We start from the raw sequence: 16,856 nt of genomic DNA, 5'->3' as shown, positions 1-16,856 counted from the left end.
TAATGATTTCTTTTAGCAACAGAAACAACAGTAATAATGACAACAACAACAACAACAACAAATGATAATAGTAACAGTAATAATAATAATGATAATAATAATAATGATAATGATAATAATGATGATAATAATAATAATGATAATAATAATAGTGATAACAATAATAATAATAATGATAATAATAATAATGATAATAATAGTGATAATAATGATAATAATAATAAAAATAATAATGATAATAATAATAAAAATGATAATAATAATAATGATAATAATAATAATAATAATAATGATAATAATAAAAATGATAATAATAATAATAATGATAATAATAATAATGACAATAATAATAATGATAATAATAATAATGATGATAATAATAATAATGATAATAATAATAAAAAAAAAATGCTTTCTAATTGATGTATCAATACCAGCAGATGACAACGTTTCTCTAAAAGAAATGGAAAAACTTTCAAAATACAAAGACCTGGAAATAGAGGTAACTCGAATGTGGAATCTAAAAACAGAAACAATTCCTATCATAGTAGGTGCCTTAGGTATAATAAAAAAATATTCAGACAAATACATAACAAAAACACCAGGACTTACAAATATATATAACATACAGAAAATTGCACTACTGGGCACTGCACACATCCTACGCAAAACACTTTCAATACAGTAACCATAAGAGCATCACAGCAAACCACAGCACATACCCAAGGCACACAGAGCTGCGCTCGGTAGTGAAGTGAAAGCACGTTAAAAAAATAAAACTACTGAACAATAATAATAATAATGATAATAATAATAATAATAATGATGATAATAATAATAATAATAATGATAATAATAATAATGATAATAATAATAATAATGATAATAATAATAATAATGATAATAATAATAATAATAATAATAATGATAATGTGGCTCTCATGGCTTCTGATCTTAATTGATTGGAAATGTTATCATGTACATTGTTTTGTCTTGGTGTAAAACATGGGCTACAACAAATATTCTGCTCAATACCACAGATTTGCTTGTCAGTTGTTTGACCTTAACCTGTTGAGCATGTCCCTTGGTGGCTGACGATATGTGCATCTCTGATCCTGAGCAGAAGTAGTTGGGGAGCATCATAGCCATGTGTTGAGATGAATTCTTTGGGGTTTGGATAATTCACCTTTGGTAACATGGGTGTTTTGCTCAACATCCTTAAGCAAACCTCATTCAGGGACCTTTTGAGTGGGATGGGCTACTCGACCTGAAGAAAATTCTAACTGGGCTCCACCTGCGAGGTCATGCGCTGTTTATCTTGATATGAGATCACCATGTCGTGTACATATGGTTGTGATGCATATGCCTGGTGTACCCTTATCAGACGGGAAGTCATGATGGGTATAATTGGCTTCATATATTTTACCCCGGTGTCACTTTGATGGCATGCTTTGCTCTGAGAAGTAGAGATGTGATCCATAGAGGACCAGCCTCATTTTGATGTATGATACATGTTCCTGTGTTGGTAATTATACCTGTCCTAAACAAAATGGCATTAATTTTTGACTCACCCTCATACATTTATTCATTGCCATTGGAATGGAATGAAATAGCACCCTTACTTTCTCCATTCTCTTCTTATACATTCATCCTATTCTTGTACATTCATTCATTTCCAATGGAATGGAATGAAATAGCACCCTTACTTTCTCCATTCTCTTCTTATACATTCATCCTATTCTTGTACATTCATTCATTTCCAATGGAATGGAATGAAATAGCACCCTTACTTTCTCCATTCTCTTCTTATACATTCATCCTATTCTTGTACATTCATTCATTTCCAATGGAATGGAATGAAATAGCACCCTTACTTTCTCCATTCTCTTCTTATACATTCATCCTATTCTTGTACATTCATTCATTTCCAATGGAATGGAATGAAATAGCACCCTTACTTTTCTCGATCCTATTCTTATTCTAGCAACTGTACTTTCGAGACATCCTCTTTCAATGCCAATTAAGTTGCCTCAGTAACAGAAATTATCCACTGCCTCTAGGAAACCTCTAGAGCATTTGAGAAAATCAATTTTCCAAGTATCATTAGACCTTTATGGCTCCTAAACATACTTATGTATATACATATGTATGTATATGCATAGGCGTGTATGTATGTATGTATGTTTATTTGTACGTATATGCTAGTTGCAAGTCAATTTTGAGTGATGCCACCATTTGATTGTTATCTTAACCATGAGCAGCATTGATGTGGCTGTTCAGTCCTGCTAAAAACTTACACTTTTACTGCAGAGGTGGCAATGATAGGCACCTCTTACAATAGATGTTACTATATCGCTTCAGTGAACTTTCATATGATGTTTCAGTCTGTTTCCTGGTACACATTCTTCTCCACACCCTCTGCATGTAGAGATGCCATATAATGCATAGTCAACAACTTCCCTAGGTATATGACTCTTCTGATGTCTTTTAAGACCTACCTTCCCTTAGACAGTCCAACACTTGTTACATGTTAAACTGAGCCGTGTTCCAACATTTTCAGGAAGATTCACATCAAGAACCTTACAAACATCTCTCTTGAATTATTCATTCATGTTACGATTTTGTTCGACTTCCCTCCTCCCACTATGCACTGCTTTCTTTTATGATGAACGATCAAAAGCAAGGTTTTCTCATCCAATATTTTGACCTCCCATGTATTCTTGATGTAGCCCTTATACCTTGATTTTGGTTTAGCACCCATACCATGTGTCATCCCCCATTTCAAGGGGTGAGAGAGAGAACTAGAGACAGAAAGAGTGGGAGGGGATCATGTTATTGTTTATGTAAGGATTTCAACACAGCATACTAGTATATGTTAGTGAAACAAGTGTAAAGACTATGTAAATTATGATGTTATAATAAAAATTTGAAACAATTTCACTCTGTGATTTATTCAAATATAAATAATACCTAATGAAAATCTGATGACATGGAGCTTTAAGAAATGATTAACTGTTATGCTATCCCATTTGAAATAGCAACTTTTAATATATATATATATACTTGTGTGACCACACTATCTTTAAGATAGCATGCTTTACATTGGTTTGATATCATTCTATCATATATTCTTATAGTGTATATGTGTAAGTATACATATAGCATGCATGTGGGAAGAATACTGGCAAGACATAGAACATGAATAAAACTCTAATACCAATAATGGAAAATGTAATGTAGAACTATAAAATAAAATATAATTATGCTAAAATAACATGCATTTATAAAGCAATGAAAACTTACTACTTAAATACTTCCAATAAATTTTAATATAAACATATATGCTATAATGCATTTTTAAAACAGTTAGTATTCGTTACTAAACACAATATCATCATAAATACAATTATTCATGTGTCATCAAAAATTGAGTCCATTTCATTCACATTATTGTCACCCTTTTGATGCAGACAATGAAAGAAATATGTTCTTTGTTTATGCACGACATGCAGTTATATAAATATTGTTACATACAAAATGAAAGTGAAGCAAAGTAAGCTGATATGGAGATATATAATAATGATGTAATGTTAATATTACTTATGTTAAGACAATGGGTATATATACATTCAATACTTTATTTCATGGTGCCATCCATTTTTATTTTATTTTATTTTATATTATATATTGTATATTATATTATATATTGTATATTCCATATTCTATACCCCACATTGGTTCTGCAGGAATATAAATAAAACATAAAAAACAGACAGTGTTGGAACTCTTTTAAACAAAATAATATATATATATATATATATATATATATATATATAGGTAAAAAAAAAAGACAAAAAACAATAACAAAAAACAACAACGTGAGGACGTGATACGGATAGTGTTATTAGACGCTCGGGAAAGGAACATAACTTAGCTTCCTCATAACATCCACAAAAATGGGTATTTTTAAATGAAAATTTTAACAAGTACTTTTCAGAATGTGTACATTATGATTATATCAGAATTTAATGTGGAAATACAAACTGGTGTGATAGCACACACATATACTAACAAGAATTCTTTTGTTTTGTTTTTTTTGTGAAAAATTTATTTCACAACAAATTCAGTAAAAAATATTCATATTTCTGAAAGTTATGAACAAAGAAATCGGTTGATGTATGTATATGAAGTATGGTGCAGTCCCAGCCAGTTACTCAGATTTGAGGAAAAATTGCAGAAGTCTTTCTCCTTGGCTCATACATACTTACATATATGTATATATATACATATATATATATATATATATATATATATATATATGTATGTATGTGTGTGTGTGTGTGTATGTATGTATGTATGTATATGTATATGTATGTGTAAGTCTAGGGTATACTTACATAAATGTGCCCCACTGACTTCATTTCCTCAAAACTTCCACAAAAATAGATACTTTTCAATGAAATTCTCTACAAATATGCTTCAGATGATGGTGTAGACTGCAATTATATCTGAGTTTGGGAAGAAAATGTATTCAGGGAAAGTGGGGAGAGGAAATTCAGAAAATTCTCACAGGTCAGCTTTCTTTCCTCATAACTTTCAGTAAAATGGATATTTTTAAATGAAGATTTCGACAAACACCTTTCAGACTGTGTAGATTACGATTATAGAATTTAATCTGTAAATACAAACTGGTGGGATAACACACATACATACTGGCCCTCATCATATTTTTTCCCAAAAAATTTATAATCATAACAAATTCCAAAATAGTTCAAATCTACATCATATCTACACCATCTGAAGTGTATTTTTAGACAATTTCATTAAAATATATCCCTGTTTCTGAAAGTTATGAGGAATGAAATTCGTTGGGGTGCATATGTGTATGTATGCTTCAGCTAACAACAGTCGGTTACTGTGTATCATTGCTCATGCATTACAGGAAGTCCTTAGTAAACATGTATTATCTTAAATAACAATAGTGTGCGTATGTGTGTATATATATATATATATATATATATATATATATGATATATCAGACATGTGCTTTTCTTAGACTAACGTTTTCCTTCTCACCAAACATTTCCTCTTCCTGATGAAGAGCCATGCTCAAAACGTCACAGCCCCTCCCAATCATCTCACAACTCTTCACTTCTACTCCTCCCAATACCTTGGCCACTCACACCCTTCCTCTTCTTGATCTGACTCTCCTGTCCCTTCTTGTCTTTTCTTGCTTCAACACTCTCCAGACTCCCCACCGAGCTGCCTACTTTCTCCCTCCACTGACTTCTGTTTGCCTTCTTCTTCAACCACTTTACCTTCAAATTTCCCTGAATCATGATTTGAAATGTTTGATAATTATCTCTCCACTTCGAAGTCAGAGGCCAGATCTACCTAATGTTTATATGTTTCCACTACTGATTGAATATCCTTGACTTTTTGCAAACTACATCTGCCAACATTATTGCATAATTCCAAGACCCCCAGAAACAGCTGTTGGACTTGAAATACCATACCTTCTCCCCTTAATTTTCTGTGTCTTTGTACTCTAAGCTTTCTCTGTTAATACATAAATATCTATTAATTTATACATGAATATTCATCATCACTGAATACTTTCAGTCTTTGTTTTCTATCTATTTACAGGCAGTTTTATTTGTTTACTTGCATCATTGTCTCCATATCTGCTCACCTGGATTCCTCTTAAAGCCTTTCTTTACCCAGCAGACTTAGTCCTTTGTAAAGATTTCAGTGTGTAAGTTCAAATCATTTGACCGCTACTAAGTGTTTTCTATATTGAGCATCTCTGGATTTCATCTGTTAACTATATATATATAATATATATATACACAGAACAACAATATCTCTTTAATAAGACAGACATGTGATATCTCATTTGGTATATTTATAAAGAGAGAGAGAGAGAGAGAGAGAGAGAGAGAGAGAGAGAGTGAGAGAGATAGAGAGAGAGAGTAAAAATAATCAGGAATGATTGAAAATGTTTGGTGAGAGAAAAGAAGTTATTTAGCATTATGGAATGAATTCTGTTCTTGATTTTAAGAGAAAAGTGGAAGGTCAGAAAATCAAATAAGCTGTAGATAGATACATCAGTCGTTATTGCTGCTATTACTGGAATATTGAACTTAATATCCCGCCAAAATTTAATCACTTGTACATGTGCTGATGTATATGTTAAGTCATAAAGATTCCAAAGCCAGCTTGAAACTGTAAATTTGGGATATGATGACATACATCATCATCATCATCATGAATAGGAGGAAGAGGAAAATATTGTGTAAACGATTAACATAAACTGATAATGAGTTTCATAGTCATGAAAATTAATGTCTTGTTCATCGTTAGTTCACCAGCATCCTGTTTTGAGTTAATCCAATTCTATTGCCGATCACTGTTAATCTACTAATAACAAGTCCATTGATAATCCATTAACCCTTAAATGATTCGACTGGAGTACCATTTTGTTTTTTCATTTTTCCTTATGCTAAAAATTATAAGTGTATGAGGTTTTAATTATGTGACTTATTATGAAAATCTTCTTAAGTAAAATGAAAAACTCACTGCTTTTCAATCACAGAAAGTCAAACTAGTAATAAAAAGAGTTATCTCTCTTGAATAGCTCACTCTTATGGAATTATGAATTGATAAATTGCATATGGTGTTGCGAGTAGTTGCTAAATGTTGTAAGAAAAGATTTTTAAGATGCAACTTAGCACATAATTGTTCAAGAGTAAATTAATGTTTCCCTTTTTATGTCCCTCTCAGACATGTTTTTGGAAGCTCACAGACATGTTGGGAGAAGTTATATTCAAACTGGAAATGTAGCCTGAATTCTGGTAACAAAAGTTGTAAATTTTGACCCACTGCAATACAATGTTTGAACTGCTTAGTCTCGGTAGTTTATCTGATCAACAGAGTGAGCTAAATATATACAGGAACAATACAGTAGCTCTAGCTATGAAAAGGTGTATAGAGAAAGAAGTGAGGTTTTTATTAAGGTCAGGGATGTAAAACAGGGGGTTTCCAAGCTGGCTCTTTATCAAAATATTTATGTTTTTTGTGATATAAGGCCTGAGTGCCAATGATTTCAATATTGTCTTCAGCATCTTTAGACAACCATGAAGGAATGGACTGTTTTGTTGAGGTGACAGTTCTAGCTTTTGGAGAATATTGGTTAGAAATGCTTGTGTACCAATTAAGTAATAAATTTTTACGACGAGGTGAAGAGGGAAGGGTGTTGTTGAACAAGTTCCACATTCTTTGATTGACACAAGTTTCAAAAGGAAAGTATGAATTACATGTGAAATATTTCTGCTCTTTCAAGTCCAATGGAGATTCATTAGTGTAGCTAGATAAATTTGGGAAAACTACTTTTGGTTTGTTATGATATATATTACAATCTTTGTTACAATTTCTGTGAGAGACTTTCAATGGTATATTTGTTAGTTGCAATTGTTTGTGAATAGATTTGCTATTGGAATGCTGTGACATGGAGATTTTGGAAGAAATCCTGGGAAGAAAGAATGTCAGATTACTTTTTGAAGAACTTTCAACAGTCTTCAAATTCTGTTGTACTAAGTCACGGTTTAGTTCTTTTTCCAAAACATTTCGTTCTCTCCAGTTTCTGAGTTCTTTTGTTATAGAATTTGGCTCATAACTAGATGCTTTGAGATTAGTATCTTTCAATGTTTTTTGAGAAAAGGTATTTGGTTGTGCTAAAGTTTTAATGTTTTTACATTCTCTCCAAAGAGATCTTTGCATTGATGTTTTAAACATGGTTGCACAATTCTTAGATTCTTGTGGGGAAACAATCCAATTGTTAGTTGTTTCTCTCTGTTCTTTAACTTTGCAACTGCCTTGACCATTCTCAGATGTTGCTACTGAAGATAACGATATAGTGCTAATGTTTGGGGTTTCTGAGCTAATATTTTCTTTGAGCTCTCTACAATATTCTTTTGTTTGATTTTTACCAATAGAAACTTTGGACTTTGGAATAAACACAACTTTTGTTACAGGTTGTAACATAACTTCTGAGAATTTTAGTAAAATAACGTCTTAGAGGAAATTATTTTCCAGTAATGTTCACATTTTCTCTCACTGTAAAAAAAGAATAGAAAAGAAAATATTAAGAATATTAAAAAAAAAGTATAAATACATGCATATACATACATTCATATATATATATATATATATATGTATATATATATGTATATATATATATATATATATATATATATATATATATATATATACATATATATATATAAAGTAAAAAGTAAAAGAATCAAAAAACGAGTAAGTATAGTTAGCTTCTCCACCCTTTTGACCCTAAATAGCACTCTGATATAAAAAGCAACTTTGACCAGTTATTTAGTTTTTGTCATTGTCAGTTGAGGTGTGTTCTGTTAAGAACGTATAAGAGTACAAATAGAGCTCGTTCACCCTTAGAATTGCCAAATACTTTTTACTTTCACACATGAGGAATACCTAAGACTAGAATTCGTAGTATACCGGCTATTTGGGAATTCCAAGGGTGAACAAGCTCTATTTGTACTCTTATATGTTCTTAACAGAACACACCTCAACTATATATATATATATATATATATATATATATATATATATATATATATATATATATATTCATTTGAAATGCAGAGACGCCTATAATAGGACATCTACTCGCTAGAAATAGCAGCAAAAATACTAGTAGTATTTTTGCTGCTATTTCTAGCGAGTAGATGTCCTATTATAGGCGTCTCTGCATTTCAAATGAATAATACATAGTCTATTGACTGTTTTTTTACTCTCGCTGGACCACTGGTGGTAAATAAAATTTCTAAAATGTTCTTTGCTACCCTATAATTTATTAATATATATATATATATATATATATATATATATATATACATATACATATATGTGTGTGTGTGTGTATAGTTCAATTTTACAGAAATCAAAAGACGAAGACAGCAGGTGTATTAGTTTGATGCTTGGGAAGAATGGAAAAGTCTTTGGTGTTTTGAGCCTATGCCCTTTGTCAGAAAGAGTGGAGAGGAAAAAATGGAGAGAGAAAAAATGTGTAGGGATTAACGGTTCAACATGTTGAAATGACCAGAAGAAAAAAAAAGCAATAATGATGCGGTAGGGGTATAGGCATACTTTTACCTGAGAAACTGGTGGATAAAGTGATTGAGGTAGTCAATGTGTGCAGTAGGATACCTATGCTTAAACTATTGGGTCATCCCATAAATAATGCAGTTTTTCAATTGCATGAACTAAAATGGGTGGGGGATGGGATAAACTACCTGCATCAACTTACTGTAAAAGCAGATAGTAATTTTACCTTGTCTTTATTCTCAGTACAAGTTTTAAAGAGTGCAGTTCGATTTTAACAGTTTTTTTTTCAAAGTTATAATAGAAGTGGCAAAGGAGCATATTCAACATATTTTGCTTTATGAGTTCAATAAAGGCAACAATGTAATGGAAAGTGTGAGGAATATTAATGTAGTATATGGGGATCGGACAATAAATATAAGCCAGTGTTAACAATGGTTCCAGAAATTCTAAGCCGGAAACTACGGCTTCGCCCTGGAAGATCTGTAGAGCTTGATGAGGATGTCCTGCAAGCCCAGGTGGAACAAAATCCCATTGTAACTGTTGAGGAACTAGCTGAAAAGCTTGGATTTGGTCATTCAACCATTCATTGACACATGTACTAGAAGAAAAACGACCATCTTTGGTTTCAAGACGAAAGATGTTCTTCCATCAGGATAATGCTCAGCTGCATACAGTGAGGATGACATTCTAAAGGCTGGAGCAGTTTGAATAGGAAATGATACCCCACCCACCATATTCACCAGACATTGCCCCATCTGATTAACATTTATTCTGCAGTTTTCAAAATCATTTGGACAGAAAAAATATGAATTCTGTAGATGAGGTTAGAATAGTACTGGAGGAGTATTTTTTGTCATGGAGAAGTGAATTTTGGAAGAGGGGCCTTGCAAGGCTACCAGAAGAGCATTGTAGAAAATGAAGGAGAGCGTATTTTAGATTAAAAAAGAACTTTGTTTATCTTAATTTTGAAAAATAAAAGTATAGAAAAAATTGCATTATTTATGGGATGACCCAATAGTTTAGGAAAGTAAAACTGCAACTATTATTTCAGCCTATGTTCCTAAAAAGGACTAATGGATAAACAAAAGAATCAGTTTTATGATGCACTTTTGCAGACTACTTCGTTGATAAATTATCATGACCAACTAATTAGGAAGAGAGTTAATCTAGATCAGATGCTGTTTGATTTTGGTGCTATTTTTTCTGTAAGGCAGCTGCAGGAGAAACATTGAGCCAAAAATAAACTGCTGTACTTGTTGACATGGTGAAAGACTTTGATTGGATCTCTCACTCTCCCATCAGATGGTCGTCATTGCAAAAGCTTGGGATAGATGAATAACTGGTGGGAGCTATCCAAGAATTGTACAGGTTTGCTGTCAGTAAAGTGGAAGTCAGCAGTGGTGGTGGTGATGGTGATTAGATTAATAGATAGATAAATAGATATCATAAAATAAAAGACAGACAGGTATTTGCAAAAATATCATAATTACATGCTATTTTTTTAATTTCTTATCTATTATAGACACACACACACACACACACACACACACACATTTAATATCATAATCATTTATTTTACGCCCACTTGTCCCATGTTCTTGTGGATTGAATGAAGCTCCTTAAGGCAGTATTGTTATTTAGCTAAATGTGCCCCATCACAGACATTTTTACTTTGTTCCATTTGTCATCTTTGCATGTGAAAGCTACTGAGCTATAGGACATATTGTACAGGCAGTACATAAACAAATCTCACCTCTGTCTAAAGAATGTAAATGCAAAGGCATTTAAAAACAAACATGTATATAGTCATGCACATACATATCTATTTGTCAATCAATCTCTGTTTCTACCTCTCTCTCTCTCTCTCTCTCTCTCTGTATGTCTCTCTCTCTTTAATTATGCATATATACATATATATTTATATGCACACACACACACACACACACACACACACACACACACACACACACACACACACACACACACACACACAGAGCATTGCTATTGTGTTAAACTGTTGTATGTCCAAATTTGGCCAGGTGCATTTTTTACAATACCTATTTTTGCTTGCAATGGCTGGTTCTTTTGGTCAAACTATCGTATCTCCAGCTGCTTCAGATGCCAAGATATCAAAAATTGTCAAAGTGTAGTTTTGCTATGGAATGGTGAAGCTGTTTTTATCATTTTCTGAAAAAGCAACATTTTGGACTTACAACACTTTTGCATAATAGCAACGATATATTCTTTTATTCTTTTATTTGTTTCAATCATTTAACTGCAGCCATGCTGGAGCACCACCTTGAAAAGTTTTACTCGAACAAATGAACTTATTCTATTGGTCTCTTTTGCCAAACCGCTAAGTTATGGGGACATAAACACACCAGCACTGTTGTCAAGCAATGATGAGGAGGACAAACAAAGACACACACACACACACACACACACACACATAGGATGGTCATCTTTCAGCTTCTATCTACCAATCCACTCACAAGGCCCAAGGTTATAGAAAGAGACACTTGCCCAAGGTGCTATGCAACGGGACTGAACCTGGAACTATGTGGTTGTGAAGCAAGCTTCTTACCACACAACCACGCCTGTGCCTAAATATTATATATATGAATCTTGTAAACTGACAAACCAAGCTGAGTTTAACCCTAGGCACACTGAAAACTACTGATGAGCATTAAGATGCATCAGCATCAAAATGCGAAATCATTGATGATCTAGCTATATCTGTGACAGTAGGGAGCTTGCCTCCCTTGTCAGTCATTAAGATAGTTCTTTCAGTGGCTATTGAGTTGTTTTGACTCTTATTTCTAGCAATATTGGTGCTGATTATTCATCTAACCCCTAAATTTCTTTATTTATATTTTATTATATATCATCTCTCTCTCTCTCTCTCTCTCTCTCTCTCTCTCTCTCTCTCTCTCTATCTATCTATCTATCTATATATATATATATATATATATATATATATATATATATATATATATATATATATATATATATATATATATATATATATATAATAATATAGATTTAATCAAAAGATTAAATGTGGTACTTGAAATGTTTGAGGCACCAGAATTTGGTAGGGTAAAAACCAAAAACAAAATCAAGAGATTTGGTGAATAAAATTTGAACAAAAGCAACAAAAATTCATTAGGTTATAGCAGTACGCACGTTTCGTGCAAACTTCATTTATTTATGTAGTGAGAACACCACGTAAGATGTGCAATGAAAATGTACTCCTCAGCTGCAAAATGGAAGTTCATTTTAGAAAGTCATTTTGTAGATTTGTGTAAATACAAGAGTAGGAGATGAAGAAAATACCATCTTGACTGGGCTGTTAATCAACAGTCTATGAATATATAATATATATACATGCATGACAGGCTTCCTTCAGTTTCCATCTACCAAATCCACATACAAGGCTTTAGTCAGCCTAGAGGAGACACTTGCCCAAGATACCATGCAGTGGAACTGAAGCCAAAACTCCTTATTTCTTTATTGCCCACAGGGGGCTAAACATAGAGGGGACAAACAAGGACAGACAAACGGATTAAGTCGATTGCATCGACTTCAGTGCGTAACTGGTACTTAATTTATCGACCCCGAAAGGATGAAAGGCAAAATCGACCTCGGCGGAATTTGAACTCAGAACGTAACGGCAGACGAAATACCGCTAAGCATTTTGCCTGGCGTGCTAACGTTTCTGCCAGCTCGCCAAAACTCCTTACCAGACAACCACATCCATGCCTATATAGTATGTGTGTGTATGAGTGTGTGTGTGCATGTGTGCGTGTGTGCATACACACACACACACACATATAGCTAGTAGTGATGGTGTTGTGGATGTGTTTATGCTTTTGTCTGAGACATGGCAAGATAAAGTAATTGAGGTAGTCAGAATGTTCAATAAGAGAATTAAGCTCTAGAAAATACAGCCACAATATGTATCTCTGCCTCTGAACCTCGATCTAGGCCTCAATGACAAATGACAATGACCTTGTCTTCATGGCTGACCTTAAGAAAGTCAGTGATTTACATGGATGCAACAGATTTGGTTCTAGAAATGAGGAGGACAAGGCTCTTGGAATTCTACAATGTGACACTGACTTTGGAAAAATAGCCGTTCACCTGATTGTGTGTCAGTTTGGTGAGCACTCAAGCCATATTGTTCTACATTCTCACCAGAAAATGTGATAGACAAATAGTTGTAAATGCAAAGTTCTTCTCTGATGAAGAATATACAACCCAACATGAGTTAGTGGCTTTTGACTTCAGACTTGGAGCTAGAAGTACTCAGAGAAACCAGCCAGGGGTATATATTCTGGGTGTGCTATGTGTGCACTGAACACCCATCAAAAATGGCAAATTCATTATAAATATTAACCTAACGCATTAAATAATCACAGATCTTAATGGAAAACTTTTGTTACACCCCTGCTTGAAATTTGCTGGCATTGGGTGTGGCAGCACACCCAATACAACAACCCCTATATGCCACTGAAACCAACCAGTCTGGGAAAGAAAGCTATAGAATCTCACAGATCCATTGAACAGTCAGAAATTTAGAGAAGTTTGAATTGAAATATTTGATAAGAAGGAGGAGGAGATAGGGAACAACTGGAAGTTCCTATTCGACAGCCTACCGAGGAGTACAGACCAAATCTGCAACTGGTGCAAAGTTCCAGTCAGACCAAGGGTAATATGGTAGTGGAACAGTGAAGAAGATAGAACCATAAAAGCAAAGAGACAGATTTTGAGAGATTGAAAGAATGGGTCTAACAAAGAATTATACCAAGTAACCAGAATGGATATTAAGTAACAAGTTTATTATCAAAGGGAGAAGCAGAAAGTGAGAGATAAACAAATGTTCTATGGCATAAGAATTAGAAGCACAAGATGTTCCTGATTGCAAGGTAATCTGGAAAACCTCAGAGAAAATAAAGATGTTGTGTGAATAATGTATACAGGTGGATAATGGAGCATTGCACTTTGTGTTTCTGAAAAGAAAGAGGCATGGATATGCTACAATGAAATGTTGTTAAATGTGGAGAATGCTTGGGAGAAAGGTCTTTCCAATATGGTCCTAACAGAGGGACCAGCCATACTGCAGTTTGAAAGATAAAGCAATTAAGGGTACATAAGTAAGAAAAGCCCTTGGGCTATCAGAAATTACTACTGAGATGCTCTGGTAGAGTAGATACAGTCAAGTACCCACATAGTCAATCAGATTGTACAGGAATGTCTCATACCCAATGGCTGGTGTAGAAGCACCGTAGTTAACTCTTACAAAGATAAAGGAGATGCCTTAGAGCAGTGGTTTCCAAAGTGGGCGGTACTAGCCCATCTGAGGGAGAAGGAAAGATCCAAGTAGGTGCTAAAAAAACAGGGGATGATAATAGGGTGGCCAAAAGGGGCAATGGATGTGAAAACAAAATAATAGATTAATTTGGTTAAGTTGTATTCGTGAAACACTGTTGTTTTGAATTTGATGCAGAAAGTGGTCTATGCTTGTGGTGGTGAGTGCACTAGGAATGTAGCCTGAGTGCTAAGGGGAAGGCAGCTTGAAATAGTTTGGGAACCACTGCCTTAGAGAGGAGTAATTACAGAGGTATTGAATTCCTAAACCAGGTGATGAAAATTTAGAGATTAATTAGAGAAAAAGTAGATTAGATGAAATGTAATTAGGTTCCATGCCAGGGAAAAAAGTACAAAAAGCCCTTTTTCCTGATGAGGTAAGAGCAAGAGAAGTACTTGGCTGAAAATAAACTGTTGTATTAGCATTTATCAACTTGGAGAGAGCCTTTGATAAGATCCCTCAATCTCTGAATTGATGGTCACTGAGGAAATTGAAGTTAGATAATGGCTAGTGAGAACCATACAAGTTTTGTGTAGAGGTAGTCTCAGTAAAGTAAGAATTAGTAACTAGTATAATGAGAAATTTAATGTGCAGGTAAGAGTTGATTAGGTTTTGTTTCTCAGTCCCCTCCAATTGAGCATAGTTTTTCAGGCTATAAAAGAGGTGTTTAAGACTGGTTGGCCATGGGAACTGCTGTATGCCAAAGACCATGTTCTTATAGTAGAATTTGCTGTGGAATTAGTCAACAAATTCTGGGAGGTAAGCAAAACCTAGAATCAAAATGCCTCAAAGTTAACTTAGAAGAAAAACCAACATTTTACTAAGGAGGAAAACACTCTCTTTCCAACAGGACTCTGATTACATTATGGAAATGGCCTTACTTAATGTGTGGGGAAAAAATAGGCAGAAACTCTATACAGCGTACTTAATGCAAACTTTAGGAGCACAAAAGATGCCATGAAAATCATAGGCAGGCTGACAGAGAAAGCAAACTTTGTATTTGGCACATGCACAAGAGTAATAAACACTAATGGTACACTGAAAATAGATTTTCTCAAATGCTGAGAAGGATCACAAGAGGTAGTTCATACCTTCTGTTTTCTAGGTATCTTAATTAGTAAGGTGTTCTCAAAGTATAGTTGCTAGAATAAGAGCAGACTGGAGAAAGTTCAAAGAACTCTATTACCTCAGTTGGTAACTAAAGGTTTTTTTCTCCAGAGTGTAAAGCAGATTGTTTAATGTTTATGTACAAATTGCAGTGCTACATGGTCATGAGACATGAGCTCTGAATGTAGAGGGCTTGTAAAAATTAGGAAGAAATTGAGCTAGCATGCTCCATTGGACATGCAACATCAGTATGCATGAATGACAAAGTCCAAATCAGTTGAGAGAAAAATTGAGCATAAGAGGAATTAGATGTAGTGAGAGAGAAGACTGTGTGGATATGGTGATGTGTTATATATGGCAGAGGACTGCTGTATAAAGAAATGCCAATCACTTAAGGTGGGTGGAACTTGTGGAGAAATGAAACCCAGAAAAACACGGGACAAAGTATTGAAGGCTGAAATCAGAATTATGAATCTCATGGATTGGGATGACAAAGGACTAGAATGACTGGTGATATTTGGTACTCAAAAAGATCAGTTCATCTTAGCAAAAGTAAGATTTTGGAAGTATAATATCTGTATATATAATTGGGCTCCCTCAACTATTTTCTCATCAGATCTTCTCCACCACCATCTCATTTCACTATCATTGATCTCTCCATCACTTGCCTAACTATAGTATTCAGCTGCTATAATTTAATGCATAGTTTATCATCCTTTTAAGTGATATGAGTTATCTTTCTCACTACCTGGAACCACTTCCCTTAATACCTGTACTTCATTTATAACTTTGTCCCTCTCCACTTACATTTTACATTGATCACCACCACAATTTTAAATCATCTCTTTTCCATCTCCATTGAATCTCTTCCTGTTGACTTGTTATCACCATGCATCTCTCATTCCTTCCTCATGCACTTCATCTTCCCACTCATCACAAGTCATCTCCCTTTTTCTCTTCCTTCTCTTGTCAACTGTATTATTATTATCTTGCTCATTTTCCACCTCTTTGTACTGTCAGTTGGCACCTACTCCCTCCAACCTTCCCTAATTCATATGTATCATCACCCCTCTATCATTCACTACATTTACATTTATACCCCTCCCAATCTCTAATTACCATCTACTCTCACCTACCTTCCATCCCACTCATATTTATCATCAACCAGCCCTCAACTCTAGTTCAGCATTCAGTATATTTGCAACCATATTCCATCACTAACCATCCCTCATCCTCTTTA

At 34.0% G+C, this 16,856-nt stretch overlaps 1 protein-coding gene across 5 annotated transcripts in view; it reads right to left on the bottom strand.

The window, feature by feature from the left end:
- Window positions 1–2,922: 2,922 nt before the first annotated feature.
- The window catches only part of LOC106879130 (uncharacterized), a 66,942-nt gene continuing 53,008 nt past the window's right edge, over window positions 2,923–16,856 (bottom strand). For 3 of the 5 annotated variants that reach the window (XM_052976356.2, XM_052976355.2, XM_052976352.2), the window contains one exon: window positions 2,923–8,115. In XM_052976356.2, the coding sequence (XP_052832316.1) occupies window positions 7,018–8,043 (1,026 nt within the window). In that variant the 5' untranslated portion in view covers window positions 8,044–8,115 and the 3' untranslated portion in view covers window positions 2,923–7,017. Of the gene's footprint in view, window positions 8,116–11,195; window positions 11,326–16,856 lie in introns of all 5 variants that reach the window. The other 2 variants (XM_052976351.2, XM_052976354.2) reach the window with 1 other exon arrangement.

Source organism: Octopus bimaculoides, chromosome 25, assembly GCF_046866305.1.
Source record: "Octopus bimaculoides isolate indiv1 chromosome 25, ASM4686630v1, whole genome shotgun sequence".
In the NCBI taxonomy this organism is placed as follows: Eukaryota; Metazoa; Mollusca; class Cephalopoda; order Octopoda; family Octopodidae; genus Octopus; species Octopus bimaculoides.
The sequence above is the reverse complement of the archived record's forward strand: the minus strand, read 5'-3'. Positions and strand labels throughout refer to the sequence as shown.